Source organism: Anguilla anguilla, chromosome 6 (assembly GCF_013347855.1).
Source record: "Anguilla anguilla isolate fAngAng1 chromosome 6, fAngAng1.pri, whole genome shotgun sequence".
Taxonomy (NCBI): Eukaryota; Metazoa; Chordata; class Actinopteri; order Anguilliformes; family Anguillidae; genus Anguilla; species Anguilla anguilla.
This window is the reverse complement of record NC_049206.1, coordinates 31010133-31030788: the sequence shown is the minus strand read 5'-3', so window position 1 is coordinate 31030788 and position 20656 is coordinate 31010133. Positions and strand designations below refer to the sequence as shown.

The following is a 20656-nucleotide window of genomic DNA, read 5'->3' as shown; positions in this document are numbered from 1 at the left end:
CAGTCAAAATGCAAAAAGTGAAACGGTAAAAATTGAAAGTATAATTATAATTTAAATATTCAAATAAAACAATTAAACTGTTCAATGTCCTTGATATCTGCAATAAAAAAAATGCATGAACAATACAGGAACACTTATTTGTGCAGTGTCACTAATTACTATCTTTTCATTTATTTTGTATAATAAACAAATAAAAATTTGAAATTAACTCAGCACATAATAAGTACATTGATACAACCAAAGGAAATCAATAATTGTGCAGGAATGGCAGTAGAACCTGGAGATACACTCCATTTCCAAAAGTATGTGGACACCCCTTAATTGATCGTTTTGGCTATTTCAGCTACACCCATTGCTAACAGGTGCATAAACTGTAAGTGCTGCACAAAGCAAGGTTTATAAAGAAATAGTTTGCTGAGTTTGGTGGGGAAGAACTTGACTGGCCTGCACAGAGCCCTGACCTCTAGCTCATCAAACACCTTTTTGCGATGAATTGGAATGCCGACTGCGAGCCAGGCCTAATGCCCAATTATCAGTACCCAACCTCACTAATGCTCCTGTGGCTGAATGGAAGCAAATCCATGCAGCCATGTTCCAAAATCTACTGGAAAGCCCTCCCAGAACAGTGGAGACTGTTACAGCAGCAAAGCAGGGTCCAACTTCATATTAATGCCCATGGTTTTGGAATGAGATGTCCAGCAAGTACATATGGGTGTGATGTTCAGGTCCACATACTTTTGAAAATGTAGTGTATGAATGTATTAAGAATGGAGGCCATACATAAGCCTTAACATTGAAAGTGATGTCAATACAACAATTTAAATGATATTAATACTTTATTGATAGTAATTATCACTTAACATTATTGTCATCATATTTTTGAAATGGCTATAAACCTTAGTTTAAAAAGTAACTGTGTAGCCCTTTTATTGTTGAAATGCTACTTTTTAATGTTTTTAATGTAATTGTTGTAAATTTGCTTCTTGTGGAGTGGCATAGTGTGGTGATGGTCCATGCATGTGCTTCAGGTGGTGGTGTGCTATGTCAGCTCCCGCCCTCACTCCATCAACATCAGCACCGCTGAGCTGCTCTTCAGTGGACTCCTGCTCTACTTCTGTGACACCTTCGTCACTGCCAGTTTCCTTAAGAAGTTCCACTTCCTCAAAGGTAAGCAGCTTCCCTGCAATCAAGTAGTATTTTAAATGGTCTTCTTGGTTTTTTTTTAAATTGTGAGAATGTGTGCTCCTGATCTTGCCTATGTTTACAAAGAATAACAATGCAATTTCTTTTTTAATACAATTTTGACCTGGTGTCCACACTCATGTTCATATGAGTGTGGACACCAGATAATAACCATGTTCATACTCAGATAATATGTTACTGTAACATTGTGAAAAAATTCAATTATGTAATGTGTATATGTATATGTGTCCATTCAAAGAAACTAAAATAATTGTCCAAGGTAGTGTCATAAGGCACAGTAGAGTAGCTGTGTGCACATACAGGATAAAAGTACATGTGAAGGTTGAAAGAAAATGGATATCTGCACACTGGATTGCAGCTCCCAATACTTTATGTCAAATTCCTCATTTAGACCATTGGGGGACATGATATTGGGGAAATAGATCCAGAAGGTTTCACGTTTGAGAAGCCTTTTTTCAAGATCACCTCCCCTATGAGGCTTCTCCACTTTTTCCATGTGTCCCTTATTCTGACATGATTCACAAATTGCTCCAATTAGATAATAATAAATAATAATAATACATTTTATTTATCAGGCGCCTTTCTGAACACTCAAGGTCACCTTACATTATATTAAAATGATAGAAGAATGACAAGACACTACAGATACATACATGATATTAAAAACAGTCTGAAAAAAAATATTAATAATAATAATAATAATAATAATAATAAAATAAAATAAAATAATAGTAATAAAATAAATAAAAGTGCCATGGGGGAGTGGATAGCTATGTCCTGTTCAGGCAAAAGCTAGCGTGAAGAGGTGAGTTTTTAAATGTTTCTTAAAAGTGGCGAGAGTCTCAGCATTACGGATGTGGGGAGGGAGTGTGTTCCAGAGTTTGGGTGCTGCACAGGAGAAAGCCTGATCACCAAGGGTGGAGTGGCGAGATGTGGGGACAGTTAGAAGTCTTGCAGAGGAGGAGCGAAGTGAGTGAGTGGGTGTGTGGTCCAGGAGAAGATCAGTGAGATAGGCCAGAGCTAAACCATGAAGTGCACTGTAGGTTAGCAGGAGGGGACTTTGAATTGTATTCAAAATTTTACTGGCAGCCAATGAAGTTTGTACAGGATTGGAGAGATGTGATCGTATGTTTTAGTGTGGGTCAGTATTCGTGCTGCAGCATTTTGAACTAACTGAAGTTTGCCTATTGATCTGATTGGGATGCCAGTGAGAATAGTTACAATAATCCAGCCGAGATGTTACAAAGGCATGGATTAGAGTTTCTGTTGTCGAGTAGGACAGGGTGGGCCTGAGTTTTGATATGTTTCGGAGATGGAAAAAGGCAGATCTGGTGATGTGTTTTACATGAGGTTCAAATGAGAGAGTGGAGTCAAAAATGACACCAAGGCTTTTCACATGAGTGGAAAGTGGGATGGGGAAACCGTCAATAGTAATGGAAAAGTTTTGGATAGTGTGGATTTAGACCCTATAAGCATTACTTCAGATTTGTCACCGTTCAGTTTGAGGAAATTACGGGTCATCCAGATTCTAATGTCCTGCAAACAGTTGATGAGAGATGGAGGAGGAAGTGCAGAGGAGGGTTTGGAACTTATATAAAGCTGTGTGTCATCAGCGTAGCAGTAAAAACTAACACCATGACGACGCATGATCTGACCCAGTGGTTGCAGATAAATAATAAAGAGGAGAGGACCCAGAACCGAACCCTGTGGAACATCCTTAGTGACAGAAGCAAAGTCAGATCTGTGATTCTTTATGGATATGTATTGCTGCCTATCAGAGAGGTATGAATTCAGCCAGGAACGTGCAAGATGGGTGATACCAAGATTAGCCAAGCGTTCAAGCAAAATTGTGTGACAGACTGTGTCAAAAGCAGCACTCAAATCCAGTAGCACTAAGATGTTTAAGAGGTTGTTGTCAGCTGCACGGAGAAGATCATTGATAACTTTCACCAAGGCAGTCTCTGTGCTATGTTTTGTGCGAAAACCAGATTGAAAAGGTTCAAGTAACTGATTGGTGGAAAGATGGTCCTGAAGCTGAATGGCAACTATTCGCTCCAGTGTTTTGGCTAAAAAGGGCAAATTTGAAATGGGTCTGAAATTGTGAAGGTTTTCAGGGTCAGCTCCTGTTTTTTTACGAATAGGTGTGACTGCTGCCACCTTCAAGCTACTAGGTACAGTGCCAGAGGTAAGAGAGGAGTTGATAATAGCCAGCAACAGGGGAAGGAGGGCATGGAGGCAAGATTTGACTAGATAATACGTATGTCAAAAAAATCTGATTTAGGTGTAAATGTGTAAACGTTTGTTTTCTTGCAATGTAGCTAAAGTATAAGATCTCAATTGTACGTAGGTTTTACTATGACATATATCTAGATCCAAACTGATTCACATCTGGAGGCTGTCAGGTCAGATTCCAGATATCAGATTTGAATATAAATGTTACAACATACATCTTGTCCTGTTGCCAAAATTCTTCTGACATGAAAAAGCATTCTAGAGTAGCAGGACACCCCATTACAAAGCTGATCCTCAGGTCTGATGGAATGTAGAATGCAGAAGTTGGATAAAATGTCATCTTGATCTCAATGTATGGATGAAATATACGGGACATATACATTTTTTGAGCAGTTGCCCACATACAGTATTTCAGATATACAGAAAAGCAAGTTGACAGCTGCATAGGATATGAGTGTAAGCGAGCCCTAAGTATGATCAGGACCTGTTTTCTTTTTGAGAAGGTATAGTGGATGTTAAAATTGAGAAAAATTTCAATTATGTAATGTGTATATGTATATGTGTCCATTCAAAGAAACTAAAATAATTGTCCAAGAAAAGCACTAGATAGAAAGATACATGAGCTGGTTAAGCTTGCAAAGGTAGTGTCATAAGGCACAGTAGAGTAGCTGTGTGCACATACAGGATAAAAGTACATGTGAAGGTTGAAAGAAAATGGATATCTGCACACTGGATTACAGCTCCCAATACTTTATTGACTTAAAAAAAAAGAAAAAAAAGCAAGGCAACGTTTCAACCCAACAGGGTCCTTACTTAGGTCTAACAATGCATCCCTTTCTGCTTTGGACAAATTATTGTACACTTTGTATTCCTTTTTATTTTTTAATAGACCTTTCACATCATTTTCCACTAAACGACAATATGTGTCAAGTGAAGCATTTCGGTTCTTAGGTGGAATAAAAGTAGACCTCTTCTTAAAGGGAATACAGGTGGGACCAATGGGGGTAGGGGTGGCGGGGGTGGCTGGTGGGGGGGCAGGTTCTGTAGAGTGATTAAAGCTGCGTTTCCACCAAAAGTACCCAGAACTTTTAACCCAGGAACTACTTTTCAAGGAACTAAAAGGTTCCTTCAGCCCATTGTTGTCTGCGTTTCCACCGCGGTCTAAAGTCCCGCGAAGATTAGGCAAATTAGCCCACTGACGTATGAAAAAGCGACGTTGTCGTCTGTCCATCTGTCCTATGATTTCTTCTGTAACCCCATACTACCACCGAAGTAGCCTACATTATTTTCTAATAACCGGAACAGCCCGGAGGGGTTTATTCCACTTAAATACAACGGGTTACCAACAATGACTGTATATGGTTACTTTTGTATTTATTGATTTTTATCGATTTAATCACCTGGAATTGAAATATTCTTCTGCAGCCGTTTGGGCATATTTTACCGTTGTCAAGCAAAACTGTCATTGGTAGTTGAACTTGGACCGTTGTTATGCAACAAATACGATATAACAGGCCAATAGTCAGATTGTAACTGTTTTATATATCCTCTCAAACACATTCATTATGTTTTTATGCGAACATTCACTTTCATGTCTTGACATCCGAGGCAACAGAATGCATTCACATTTCCAATATAACTGGCAACAACAACAGAAAACATGCACACGTTGTAAACAATTTGTTGTTTGATTACTTTCTCATCGTCAATTCCATATAGGCTAATCGCAAAATGACAAGAATAGAATGAAAACTCGGACTTGCGTGAAAATTTAAATTAGCAGTGGTACAGCCACCGTTTGCTTTCCATCGAAGTTACTGCCAGCCGAGCAGTGAAGTGTGCCCTCCAGATGCGAACCATGCACCATAAATTAGTCCATAGTCTTCCTGGTCTTTTTGTGGAATTGAAGAATGGCAGAGTAAAATTACAGCAGTCTGAAAAAGCTAACGGGACGATTACTAGAATTAACCTTATTTTACCCTGACAAAAAGTGCAGAAGGTGATTTCCAGTTTGCTTTTACTGTATCACCAATGTGAATTACGCAGAACTACCGCATACCTCACATAACTGTATCAAACGTTTTGAGTCAATGGGCTAACAAAGAAAATCCGGAAGAAAATATTCAGCAACCGAATTAATCCGTTTGAATGTTTTGGTACGTAATATGCTGTCCCAGCATGAATGCTTAGCATTTTATAAAACGAATACTAAAGCAAGAAAAGAACAGAAGAGCACACGTTATAATTCCAAGACGTTGGAAGGCTATAACCAAAAGTAGGCTACTGCGCCGCATAACATACAAGTTTGATTTGAAGTTATTATGAAAATAAATCGGTTTGCGGCTGCAGATTTTTAAACATGGTGGTTGAAATAAAACACTGCAAGTAGTCAACCAATCAGAAATTTTCAGCGCTTGCGCCCCACCCCAAAGGTTCCGGTACTTTTGGAAAGTACTACCCCCCGAGCAGGAACTTTTTTGGGGGTAAAATAAAGCCCCCGGAACTAAATATAGACCCTAGTTCCTGCGGTCGAAACGCACTGAGTTCCTCAAAAGGTTCCTAGTTCCGGGGTAAAGTTCCTGCGGTGGAAACGCGGCTTAAGTGTACTGGAGGGACAGTCTCTTGCGTTGGAGTGGAAAAACTCTCTGAGTTTTAAATTTCAGAAAAATTTTTGAAAGTCTATGATAGTCTCAAAGTCATCGGTGTGCGTGGTGGGCACAAAGCTCAGTCCTTTACTCAGTGCTGTTGTGCAGGCATCAGAAAGTATTTTATCAGAAAGGTTAATTACCATATCCTCCTGTTGCTCCGAGTGATGCAGGGTGACGCTGGCCTCTCCTGCATCGCTTATATTTGGGAGAGCCCTCTTCCATCGATTTTGTCTTCTTATTCTTGCGTGGGCGTGTCCTAAAAAAGACACACTACGTCCTAATTGGCTGCTCGTGTCAGAACCAGATTCAAAAGAGGAGGAGGATGGCCAGGTTCTGTAATATCTGTTCCGCTGTTGTCGTTGTCCATTGTCTCGCTGTGATATTCTTTGTGATTCTGGTTTTCCATCTTTCCAAAAATACACCTTATTCTGTTTGTAGCCTTCAGTGTCTTTTCAGTGCAAATTTGGCCTTTTTTAAGGTTTTGATTTAGCTAGAGCAGTCGGCTCAATAGCGTTCCAGATCTCTCTTGATTTCAGCCAGTTTCTTTTTGTCAGGAAGTTTTTTGGTTAGCGGAGTCTCTGTTAGTTTCACCTCTTTGTGTGTCCATTCCATTTGTTCCTTAATTTCATTTGTGACGAGGGCCATCAGATCAAAGGAACACTTGTTTAATATTTCACACCATCGTTTACAAAAGGCAGGATTATCTAAGCTCAATGCAGGTGCTTCTGTAGTCTGAGACCACAAGGAATAATTTTCTTTCGAGGTCTGGAGCTTCCACCTCGTCAAAAATGGAATCCTTCAGCATAATGCGTGTACAGTCATCCTCGCTGAATTCAAAGGTCCCACTTTGGCTTGTGAGGAGGCGGGCTTCTGTCATATTGCCAACGATAGTCAAACACGGGAGTCAAAAGGAGTGCTACACAAAATAAGGTAAGAAGCACAGTAGAGTAGCTGTGTGCACATCCAACCAGTATTTGGCCAGGTGCAGGATAAAAGTACATGTCAAGGTTGAAAGAAAATGGATATCCGCACACTGGATTACAGCTCCCAATACTTTATTAACTAAAAAAAAAAAGCAAGGCAACGTTTCAACCCAACAGGGTCTTCATCAGGCAAAAGTGTCATAAGGCACAACAGGGTCTGCTGGTTTTGTTCTTAGCCAGCACTTAATTGATCAATTAAAGCATCTGATTGCACAGTTAACTTACATCACCTGGTTTCTTGGGTCTCAAATGGTTGCAATGTCTAAGTCCATGGTCGGGATGTAAAAGTGGCAGGTTTGTGAGCCCCCTCTATGTATTCTTGCCCTGGCATAGGTGCCACACTGTGCGTGATCTGCCCAGATCGCAGCACGCTGCGTCAGACTGTGGTGCGGCTGGAGCTGGAGGATGAGTGGAGGCTACGCCTCCGAGATGAGTTCCAGACTGCCAATGCCAAGGAGGACCGCCCACTCTTCTTCCTCACAGGAAAACACATTTGAACAAGGTGGGGGTGGATGGGAATGGCAGTATATGGATAGTATCTTTATTCTGTGTTTTTCTTGCAGGTGCACAAGGCATGTTAAACACATTTCAAGATAGAATGACAGTCTGACAAAAAACATTGTAAAAAAAGATTGCACAAATAGAAAAACATAGTGATAAAAATATACTAAAGAATAAATGACTAAAAGAATAAAACAAAAATAACGAGCTTAAACACAGAAAATCTAAAATGAAAAACTAAGATAACATAATATTGCTGCTCTTCTGTTACCACAGTTTCCAGATTCTATTGGCAAACCAGATGGCCAGCCCATGCTTTCCTTCTATCCTCCCTACCTTATCACAACAGGAGTTTCCAGTTGGTAAAAGGAGTTTCCTGTACTACAGCACAAGGCATCCATTGCAACAGTATTGTACTTGGTATGCTTCTTCATGCATTTTCATATGATGCATCAAATTTCTACGCTTTAGCTTTTAACTGTAGGGAGACATATCTTTCCCTGTTGAGCTGGTGAGTGTATAGAATGTGTTTTTACTTTCCACTTGTGTGGACCTGACTGTTGGAAAATATGTATTCCCAAAAGATACTCTAAAATGGTGGATACTCTAGAACTGATTGGCAATCCCCATTGTGCCATGTTAATTAAATGGATGATAATGGATAATGATTAAAAGTGCAACAGAAGATCACTGCACTGTGGCATGAAAAATTGAAGAAACATAAATAACTTATTTTAACTTTACTCTAATGAACCTACTGACATTGCACAAATTACTTGATCCAGCTCATGCTGTGGGGCTACCAAAGTGTAATCAATAATGCCTTGGTTAAGGTTTTTTACCACACATACAACAAGCCATTTTTTATGTAGGTAGTACCTTTCAAAGTAATTCAGTGCATAAAGTTGTGTGCATTTTTGGGAGTACTGTATCTGACACCTGTATATATGCATATCTTTAAATCAGAATTTTATCAGGATTCTTTTTTATTTAACAGTGACTATTATAAAAATGTTTTATGTATATCTTTGAATTAACAACACCAAAGAAAAACTTGTGTATAAGTAGATATCTGAGTTTTAAAAATGTATTCTTTTGTACCATGTAAAAAGGCATAATTGTGTGAAATATACTGTCTGGTTATGTTTTTGTTCATTCTTTTTATATTTACAGCCCTGTTAATTATAGGAATGCAAGACCAATTTTTTTAATACAATTTAAGAATGATGTTCTGTTTATGTAAAGTATATGTAAATATAAAGTATGTTTACATGAACTTCCAAGCTGGTGGCTTGTATTTGTGATGACTTGGCCATAATCTACATTTTAGTTGCAAACACATTAATGAGCCGCCAGCTTTGCGTTAAGAAGGAACTAAAGTTGAAATCACTACATGGAAATCCATCCATCCTTTATTTATACCCGCTTATCCTGGGCAGTGTTGTGGGGGGGTGCTGGAACCTATACTAGCCATGCACTGGGTGAGAAGCAGGAATACACCCTGGACAGGCCCCCAATCTATTGTAGGGCAGACTCACCATTCACCATTCACGCAGGGCACATGCACACTCATCATTCACTCATACCTGTGGGCCATTTAGAGTCTCCAATTAGCTGACCTGCATGTCTTTAGACTGTGGGAGAACACTAGAGTACTCGGAGGAAACCCACATGAACACGGGGAGAACATGCAAACTCCACACAGAGAGGCCCAGGACCTTCTTGCTGTGAGGAACAAGGTGCCAGCCACTGTACCACCATGCTGCCTGCTAAATGGAAATAAAATCAAACAAAACATGAAGAAAGTTAAAAAAATAAAAAAGGGTAAATAGCCATTGACTAGATCAGTGTATGTAACTAGCCTCTGGGAATATACCATCACCAATTAGTCTCAGCAGCAGGAGTACAGAAGCCGACGGTTCCTTGCCTCCCAAGCAGCATGCAAAAATAAGTGCAGTATTGTGGGCTGTAAAACAATAAAACAGTGCAGTGACAGTTGCGTAGAAAAAACAGAACATGGAAACACAAACAACATCAAGACTGAAGACAGAGGGACAGAGTGACGTGGTGCACCAGGGTGAACGAACCAGGCTCTCAGTGTCAACCAATTGTCGGTATGGCAGATATGCCATCCCACCAAGTTACGCCTTGGCGGGGCGGCATGCCCCATACCTATAAAAACACTTCCATTTAAAAATATGACAAACACTTTAATTTATTTGCCATTCATGGTAAAGGAAAAATGACAGAATCCAGGCCTATGTGTTTCTTTCAGCTAGAATGTATGCCTGTTTGTATGTATTTATGTGTGTACATGTCTCTCATAACCTACATTTATATGCATTACTATTAATACTTACTCATAATACAGTACAAAAATAAGTGATATCTGATGAAAAACAAATTTTCAACATAGGAAAATGCCAAGTTACTCACACATACACAGCATAATCTATACGTCAGTCAAAGTTAATTCTAAATGGCTAAATCTAGGGTTGGCATTAAAAGTATTGATCAAAATTATGCCAAGTTACAAGAAACAATATTGGCTATTTTATTTCACAAAAAATTAAACAAGCTGTATTCCAATGCTACCCAATGTTTCCTAAATGTTTCATTGAACTTGGCCCTGTGTGTATAAGCATAAAATACATGAATGGGGCAAGCATATGTGTATAGGTTTGTAAGAGTCAACGTTTTATCTGTCAACATTTTATCTGTCTGACAATGTCTTATCTGCCCCCCCCCCCCCCTCCCCGTTTCATAAATAATTGTACGTTTTTTGCAGTTCTGTTTGTAAATGTGAATATTACATGCTGCTGCTGGACATGTCCTCATGGGGATAATGAGGTATTCTATATATGTGTGTATGCATTTATTTTAAGTCCCAAATATACAAGAACGTGTACATTTTGTAAAATAAAACTGACAACCAAGTATACACATATCCTTTCTGGAGGAATATGCTTTCTATTCACCAGAAGTTTCATTCCTTAAATGTCTTGCATGAGGACATTTTTGTTATTTGACACTTTCATGTCAGACAAAGTTTGAATGACCACATTGGGCCTCATTCACCAACCATTTTTAAGAAGAATTTTCTTCTTAAAACCCACTTACGTAGTTTTCACGAAGATTCTGAAATTCACCAATGTTTTCTTATTTGGGATTTGTTCTTAGGTAAGAATAATATCTACGCACACTCAAGAGCACACTTACGCACATTTGAGTGCTGACATGTTTGTGCAAAATAATTGGTTATTGCGTTTTCTTCAATTCTACAGTTGTATAATATTATAGGATTTAAATTACAATAATATTTTTATCATTATATTTTTTAATAATTATTTTCTTTATTTTACAAAGTGTTAAGGTGCCAGGTTCCGCCTCAGAGGGTGGTTGCCTCAGCAGGAGTTCATCTGTAAATAAATGATAAAAATTAAACCGTTGTAGTGACCTTTTATTTTTGGGAGTTTCATTTATACAATGTTTGGTCTATACTGCAGAAGCACTTTGGTAACACTTTTTAATCACCAGAGGTGGGTAACCCGGCTTCAAAGAGTAAAAAGACTGACCATGTATTTGCTCCACCACCATGCACTAAACCAGCTGATTCTAATTAGCATAACTCTTCAGCATGATAGGAGAACTAATTATTGTAATCAGCTGGTTTAGTGCATGGTGGTGGAGCAAATACATGGTCAGTCTTTTTACTCTTTGAAGCCGGGTTACCCACCTCTGCTAATCACATAGACACTTGAAGAAGAGAACACTTATTCAGAGGTGTCACTAGGGGGGTGCGGACCGCACTGGGTGAAACCATCAAAGGGGGGTGAGGAGAAGCGCTTTGTCATTTGAATGCATAACACGCAATTGCTTGCGCCCACTCCCACAAGCATTTTTTTTTTGCCTCAGATTTGACATCAAACCATTTTTTTTACTTCTTCAGTTGTGCACCCTTCTCTGGATACAGCGTTCACTGAACGAGTAATAGCACCCCATGCATCTTTTTTGTGTTATTTTATATCCACTACTGACGCTACTATATAACCTTCCCAAATTCTCCCACGTCACTCCTCTGCTGCGATCACTCCACTGGCTACCGGTCGCTGCCAGGATCCGGTTTAAAGCACTGACCCTTGCCTACACTGCTTCCAACAGGACAGCCCCCATCTACTTGCAGGACATGACTCGATTTTATGTGCCTACTCGATCACTCCGGTCTGCGGCAGCAGGGCGCCTTGTAACCCCTCCCACCCGCCCAAAGGGATCACAGAGCTTCTCCACCCTAGCTCCCCAGTGGTGGAACGAACTCCCCGTCCCCCTCCGAACCTCCCCCTCACTACCCATCTTCTGCGTGGCCTGAAGACTCATCTCTTCAGACTATACCTAGACTAACCACCACCATGCTGTATATTTCACTCTAAATCTCCCCCCCCCCCCCTCTTTTCATGACACTTGTTACATGTTGCCCCATCCCAGCACTTTTTGGTAATTTGTATTTGTCCTAATACTGTAGCTTATTCTTCTGCCTAGTTGGCTTTGCAGAGGTTAGGTCTGAATAGTGCTCACTGTGTGAACTAAACTGTGTTCTTGGCTAGAAATAGCTGTACAAAATAAGTATTGTACCTTACTGAACCTGTGTTTAGCAGTTGTCTATGACCATGAAATGCACTTTTGTACGTCGCTTTGGATAGAAGTGTCTGCCAAATAAATGTAATGTAATGTAATGTTTGCTGTTCACTTCATGCAGCAGTACCTCCACTTTAGAACTACTGGAGTTTTTCTTACATTTGGAGTCCGGTGCTTTACCATCTTTAGATTTTCGTTTGGGCATTCTTGACTTCTCTCTCAACTTTTCTTTTCAATTTCTGTGTGTGATTTCTGTGTGTGCACGGCCCAGCAGTATCATGCCCTTTCATGGGGATTGGCGGGGCGTTTACCTATGCTAATTAGGAAGATATTAGTGAATGAGGCCCATTGTCTTCAGATGGTAAGATTACTTAAAACAATTTCGGAAACATTGGGTAGCATCGCTTTGGACAATTGCATGTGGACAACTTTTCAAACATATGGTGTAATCATTTTGTGTGAGTGAGTGGTGTGTGCCCTCTGATAGATTGGCGGCCTGTCTAGGGTGTATTCCTGTCTCTCACACAATGGACACTGGGATAGGCTCCAGCACCCACCGCGACCCTGACCAGGATAAGCGGATATAGATAATGGATGGATGGATGGATGGATGGACAGCTGAATTACAGACTGTTTCCACTACAAATTACTGGCATTCCACACTTTCATGTGACACGTACAGTTTGAATGACCACGTTCTCTTCATTCATGAAAAAACACAGGGCCTAGTTACATAAATAATTTCGGAAAACACAGGGTGGCATTTCTTTGGAATAGAGCTTGTTTCTGTGAGCTAAGATAACCAATATTGTTTGTTGTAACTTGACCTCATTTTGATGTCAGTATTTTTAATGGCCGGACTATAAAGTTTTAATTAATGGTTTATTGACAGTGATTTGTATGTGTGAGTGGCTCGGCATTTTTGTACATTGAAAACGTATTTTTGTTGACATATTTCTTTTTGTGCTGTTTGTTGTGAAAAACAGATAATAATAATAATGCAAATAAATGTATGAACCGCAAGATAATTAAATCAGGCTGCAGACAATAACTGTTAGTTGGGGTTTGCCCAACTTACAATAGCTTAAGCCGCGTTTGCACCGCAGGAACTTTACCCCGGAACTAGGAACCTTTTGAGGAACTCAGTGCGGTTCGACCGCAGGAACTAGGGTCTAAATTAAGGGGACTTTATTTTACCCCCAAAAAAGTCCCTGCTCGGGGGGTAGTACTTTCCAAAAGTACAAGAACTTTTGGGGTGGGGCGCAAGAGCTGAAAATTTCTGATTGGTCGACTAGGCTACTCGCAGTGTTTAATTTCAACTGCCATTTTTTTAAATCTGCAGCCGCAAACCGGTTTATTTTCATAATAACTTGAAATCAAACTTGTATGTTATGCGGCGCAGTAGCCTACTTTTGGCTATAGCCTGCCAACGTCTTGGATACTTGGCTTTAGTATTCGTTTTATAAAATGTTAAGCATTCGTGCTGGGACAGCATATTACGTACCAAAATATTAAAACGGTTTAATTCGGTTGCTGAATATTTTCTTCTGGATTTTCTTTGTTAGCCCATTGTAATTGACTCAAAAGGTTTGATACAGTTATGTGAGGTATGCGGTAGTTCTGCGTAATTTACATTGGTGATACAGTAAAAGCAAACTGGAAATCACCTTCCGCACTTTTTGTCAGGGTAAAATAGCAGGTTAATTCTAGTAATCGTCCCTTTTGCTTTTTCAGACTGCCATAATTTTACTCTGCCATTCTTCAATAACACAAAAAGACCAGGAAGACTATGGACTATGGTGCATGGTTCGCATCTGGAGGCACACTTCGCTGCTCGGCTAGCAGTAACTTTGAAGGAAAGCAAACGGTGGCTGTACCACTGCTAATTAAGATTTTCACGCAAGTCCGAGTTTTCGTTCTATTCTTGTCATTTTGCGATTAGCCTATATGGAATTGACGATGAGAAAGTAATCAATTCAACAGCAAATTGTTTACGACGTGTGCATGTTTTCTGCTGCTGTTGCCAGTTATTTGTGGAATGTGAATGCATTCTGTCGCCTCAAATGTCAAGACATGAAAGTGAATGTTCGCATAAAAACATAATGAATGTGTTTGAGAGGATATATAAAACAGTTACAATCTGACCAATCTATATCCTATTTCCTATATCCTATTTGTTGCATAACAACGGTCCAAGTCCAACTACCAATGAGAGTTTTGCTTGACAACGATAAAATATTCCCAAACGGCCGCAGAAGAATATTTCAATTTCAGGTGATTAAATCGATAAAAATCAATAAATACACAAGTAACCATATAGAGTCATTGTTGGTAACCCGTTGTATATAAGTGGAATAAACCCCTCCGGGCTGTCCCGGTTATTAGAAAATAATGTAGGCTACTTCGATGGTAGTATGGGGTTACAGAAGAAATCATAGGACCGACGACAACGTCGCTTTTTCATACGTCAGTGGGCTAATTTGCCTAATCTTCGCGGGACTTTAGACCGCGGTGGAAACGCAGACAACAATGGGCTGAAGGAATCTTTTAGTTCCTTGAAAAGTAGTTCCTGGTACTAAAATTCCGGGTACTTTTGGTGGAAACGCGGCTTCAATGATGACAAAGGAAATGATAACTGCCATAAATATATTTTTTGCCTGATATTACCACCTTGAGTGACCATTTTTCTTTAAATGCTTGAAGAGAAGTAATCATTCCTCAACTAATTGCTCATATTTCTGTTGTTAACAAATAGGGTAGCCATAGGGTAGTCTAGTTTTCAACAGGAATGTCTGGTTTTCAAATTATTTGCGTCCAGTTTGTGGAATGGAATTGATGGAAGAAATTTACTGCTAGTTCGTATGATTTTGTGTGTCTGTGACTCCTAATCCTCCCCACCCCAGTTCAACACTTCAATTTTTTAGCCAACGTCAATGTTAAAAATTGCTAGCAGCTACGTAGCTGGTTTACAGTAGTAAACTTTAAATTATAGTTTACGTCACTGGCTAGCTGGCTATTGTTTGGTATTTTTCATTTTAATTATAAGTTAACTGCACTGAATGTTGCTAGCTAATTGGGGAGAACTGGGATGCAAGAAACACTTTTCATTTTTATCCCGTTTACTCGAAAGTTAATAGAGATAGAGATGCCATTATTCATGACAAACAACTTGTATGTGTCCTTCACTAATAGCAACTGGAATTTTGTTTCTAGCATAAACGAGTCGGATATATATCAGCCGCAAACAGGATGAGTGCAATGTTTCTTTCGTCCCTGCTGCGGGGGACGGAAGAAACTGAATCAGGTCGAAAGAAACAACTGACGAAAAGTGTGCATTAGCGGTCTTATCTCTGTGTTGTTGTTTTTTATTCCTCATTCCTTTCAGCAAGTGTACTGTTACACACAATGTCATGTTAATGTTGAGTCAATAAACAATGTTACAAGTATAAAATCCATGAAATTCAACCATGCGTCAAGCGCATAATGACACATAAGCAATACAATTTTGCCATGCAACGTTAATCGGTCTGAAATGGATGAGTTCATAGCAACTAACCTTAATCAACAGCTAATAGACACCATTTATTGGTGCTTAACTGCAATAGAAGTCGTTAATATCTGTTAACATGACTAATTTAATTTAAATAATAATTTAAAATCACCCAATCAGGTGCGCATCACCCAATCAGGTGCACAAGAGGGGAGACAGGCAAAGTGTGTTCAAACGGTCATTTTATTTTACAGAGCAACTGGCTTTCCCCCCCAACGATTAAAGTGCAAACAGCAGGACAGAACAACAAATTAGTTTTAAAAAAACGAATTTTGACCACAGAACTACTGGCTCTTTTTCCCCTAACGATGGGGACATTTTAAAAAAAGAAAACAGTCAATAGGCTACAACATTGACGTTGAATTTATTATTATTTTTTGTTATGTGTCTCCCTCCAGTAGTTGTGGCCCTAAACGACCACATAGAGTGTTTATGCCAGCGGCCGGCCCTGATTATAAACTGCGGTGGGGCAAAAGAAACACTGAGGGGGTCGAAAGAAACAAAGTGTTTCTTTCGTCCCACCCCTCCCTCGCTTGCTTTCAACTTGACTAGCAGCCAATACTTGCTAGCATGAAACTCGAAACCTATGCTGTCATTTAGTCCACAGTTGTGTTAAGTAAATTATGCTGTAGGAGAATTTTGAGACTCCCCATGATTGTGATGAAGTCACATGTTAAAGTTTTTTTTGTTAAAGGGTATTCCTGTCAATGTTGATCAGACTGTTTCCTCCAAACTCTCAATGCTTCATGATAAAAATTATATACACTCATATATCACATGTATAACTATATACTAATATAATCAATATGTAATCCAATAACTCTATATCAGTAGTTGCAGCAAAGCTTATGGAAACGCAAGAAACCACAGTATCCACTGTAGAAAAAAGGCAAACGCAGAAGGCTTAAAAAAACCATACTTACTCAGCAGAAAATTAGTGCCAACTAGATATGCTAGAAAACTAATACTTTACAGTGATCCATGTGTAACCTGAATAAAGTAAAAAAGGTACAGGAGGCTATAACTCTGTGAACTTGTATGTATAATGGAAAAATACAGAAAGCAATGACGTGTATGCATAGTGAAAAAGTACAGAGTAAGGGAAAATTGGAAAAATACAGACAGCAATGACGTGGTGTATGCGTAAGTGGGAAAGTACAAAGTAAGGGAAAATTGGGGTACCTGTCCACTGATGAAGATTAATTAAGAACATCAATAGACTAATTAAAGACATCAATAGAACTAAAAATCAGTTTTGGGGCACCTGTCCACTATGATAAGAATAATTACTGATACATTAAGAACATCATAAGGACCGAAAATCATCTTTATGCCAAAAAGGTCAAGTTGACCCACGAACAGGAAAGTGAAACTCCTTACTGTGCCAGAAAAGACCAGATGGCTGATATTTTTAGAAATGTGTTAAAGGGGGGCTGTGGGCACAAATTGTGTATAAAATGTATGCAAAACTGACAATCGAGGTTCAATTCTGCTGAATTGATCCGGCTTTGTGCACCTGTGCAATAAAGTCTAAACTTTCTGAAGAGCTTGCTGCTGTTGTGTCTTTTCCCTCCTGAAATTGTTTTCTACAGATTGGCGATTGGCGTGGCGTTTCCTAGACACGACATTTGGGGGCTCGTCCGGGATACGAAAAAGGTACCATCCTTTCGTAAAACCAACCCGGACACTAACACCGAAAATTGAGTGAAAGAAAAGCAGCGAGCTCTTCAGAAACGTGCGCTACGAACCGTGAGTGAATTGAGTGTGGTATAAGAACAGGACAATATATGTTTTTTGTTTGTTGCAAAATGTGCTGAAACTAGGATAAGTGTTTAAATGCATTGTGGCTGCTGAAGGTTTTCGCTGTTGCTGTTGTTTGTTGCAAAATGTGCTGGAATAGTGTTTAAATGCATTGTGGCTGCTGAAGGTTTTCACTGTTGCTGTTGTTTTAAAAAGAGGTGCCAGAGACTTGGGAGGAGAGAAACCCAAAAAAGGCCACCTGCAAGAGCTCTGGTAAAAGCGTGTTTGGGAAAAACACTGTCCTCTGAGGTATAAAGTAAGAAAAAAGTATTGTTGGTAAGGTAAAATATTGTTCAACTGTGTTTATGCTTAGATTAGATGCTTGTGCTTGCGCGGAACTAACGTTGTATTGAGGAAAAAATTGTGATTTATGTGTAGGTGCAACTATAAAGGAAAATAAGTAAAGAAACGTGAAGTGTGTAGAAAGTAGAAAATAAGTGAAGAAAATAAAGGTTAAATATATAATAAATTTTTAAATAGGAAAATAAAATAAAAGTATAAAGTAAACATAAAATAATGGAAAAAGGAGAGAGAACGCCGGTTGAAATAATCACAGGAAAATATCCTAATTGTAAAAAGGAGATAGAACATATATCAGGAAAATGGAAAAAAAGGACTAAAAGAATGGCGACAAAATGGCCTAAAGAGGGCACGTTTGATGTAGAAATATGCGATCAGATGGGAGGGGTAATAGCAAATTATAGAACAGGAGACAAGTCAGAAAAAAGAAAGCGAAAAAGAGAACAGGAAAAAAGAATTTTAGGATGGTTTAGGTCCGCTTCCCTAGAAAAATATGTAGGAATGAGTGGGGGTCGCAGTGAAGAAATGACCCCCCCTCCGTATACCCCGCAGTCCTCAGGACATGCGGAAATAAAAGAGAAGGGCGTGTACCCAATAGGCCCGGTAACATCTGCAGTAACAGTGTGTCCAGTAGTAAAAATACAGGTTCAGATACAAGGGTGGGTAGAACATGAGGAAAGTGAGGAACAGCTCGGGATAGAGAGAGCGCGGCTTGAGGAAGAAAAGGGAAAAATAGAAAAAAGGGTAACAGAGCTAAGGAGAGAATACAAGGAAGTGGAGGAGTTAGAAGAGCTGTTAAAAGAAAAATATAACCAGTATGATGAATACCATAGCCGGTTAATAAAAAAGGCAAAGGAGATAAGAGACACTGAGAAAAAACAGCAAACGTCTAAAATATGCCAAAAGCCTGAACAGGTGGGGCCAAAAAGGGACGGGGAAACACCTAAAAAATGCAAAACTGCGGGGTGGGGAAATTTTAGATGGGAAAAGCTCCCGTATAACAAGTGGGAAGAGCTGAAGAAAAAAATTACCAAGAGAACAGATTCCCGAGATAAACATAAGACAAGTTTAACAAAAGGCACTACAAGTAAAAAGCAAATCCCCCAAGCAGAGTATAAATTAGAAAACAATGAAGGGGAGGAGTTCTCCCCAGCAGAAAAAAGTGAGGCGAGCGACAATGAGGTATGCCAAGCAAGTAATAGCGAGGCAGAAGAGTCAGACGGGGGAGAGGGGCCTGCACAGGTGGGAGGAGATTTAGCTGGGCGATATCAAAACACAAGAGAAAGGCCGCCAACCCGGCGTAACCCAGCAGCAGAAGGATATAGCCATAATGCTAGTAAACCCAATACTATAGCACCATTGTTGATTAAGGAAGAGGGTGTACCCCGATACATTCCCTGGTCCACCCAAGATATGCATAATGTAATAACCAATCTCCCTGATTTGCAGAATGGAGCAAGCCACTGGATCAGGGTGCTGGAGGAGGAGACGACAGGCCGGATCCTGGCTGTGGGGGACCTGAAGGCTCTCCTGGGAAAGGTTGTGGGGATGGAAACAATGCTGGACATATTTGAGCAGGCTGGCTTTGACAGAAACCATGCGCAGTCTCCAGCAGTGGACGGTGGGCCGTTTGATAACGTGCGTGGGGTTGTTTGGACTGCTCTGTGAGCCCTGTATCCCGCACGACTGGACATGGCGGCCTTAACGGGACCGCCGTTAAAAGACAATGAACCACCGGCGACATACATCCACATGCAGTTGCGCAGGTGGAGATTGTTAACTAAAAGGGACGTACGGGCAGATCCCATAATGACCACCCTCTTCCGCAAAGCCATCCAGGAGGGGATGTCACCGGAAGTGGGGCGCCACCTCGATGAGGTGGTGGGACTGAACACCATGACACACAGAGAGTTTGTGGATCACGTGGTGCACGCTGTGGACAGGCAGCGGAAAGAAGGGAAAAAGCTGGAAGATCAAACAAAAGACATTCAAAGGAAGCTACTGCAGTTGCAGCTGGAGGAGCTGAGAGCCAAAGAAAAAAAGGCGAGAGAAATAACGGAGCTGAGAGCCAAAGAAAAAGAGGCGGAAAAAGTGGCATCTGTGAAAATACAGTATATGGACAATGAATTCTTTAACTTCGAAGCCACCCCCCCGCCTGAACCATGGAGCAGCCGGATGGTGCCCCGGCCGACGGTGGTCTACGACTTCTCCGGCATCCCTCACCCAGTGGCCATGCAAGGTAATATGAAAGGGGGGGGCACCCAACCGGGTGGGTATCAAAGGGGGGGAGGGACAGGGAATGGTGGTCAAAATAATCAGTGGAAAGGGCAGCTGAATCAGAATAACAACATGCAGAATAGAAATTGGAACCAGCAGAGTTTTCCTAATCAACAGAGACAGGGCCCCATATTTTTCTATGGATGTGGTCAGGAGGGGCACATAAAAAGATGGTGTCCAAACACCCAAGGGATGTACCCAGGTAACCAGGGGACCTGGGTACCTAATCAGCCTCAGCAATCGCAGGGTTACTCCAACTTGGCCCCACCTCCCCAGGCTAGGCCCCCATATCAGAGTATGGAACCTGTAAATTACCAAGGTGCCCAATAGGGGTGCCCAGAGAACCCAGGCAGAGTAGGGCAGCATGTAATGATAACAAACGGGCCAGAACAAGAGCCTATAATAAACGTACAAATCGGAGGAAAAATTGTTGCTATGATGATAGATACTGGAGCAACATGTAGGCTACATGCATTAAGAAAGAATATGCTTTACATCTGCCACTGTCGGGAGAAGTTATTCAAACAGTA

At 40.3% G+C, this 20656-nt stretch overlaps 1 protein-coding gene across 1 annotated transcript in view; it reads left to right on the top strand.

Annotated features, from left to right (window-relative positions):
* The window catches only part of greb1 (growth regulating estrogen receptor binding 1), a 72904-nt gene extending 64061 nt beyond the window's left edge, over nucleotides 1-8843 (top strand). Inside the window, exons 30-32 of the mRNA XM_035421377.1 lie at nucleotides 1029-1167; nucleotides 7400-7568; nucleotides 7844-8843. Of these exons, the coding sequence (XP_035277268.1) occupies nucleotides 1029-1167; nucleotides 7400-7563 (303 nt within the window). The 3' untranslated portion in view covers nucleotides 7564-7568; nucleotides 7844-8843. The remainder of the gene's footprint in view (nucleotides 1-1028; nucleotides 1168-7399; nucleotides 7569-7843) is intronic.
* Nucleotides 8844-20656: the final 11813 nt, after the last annotated feature.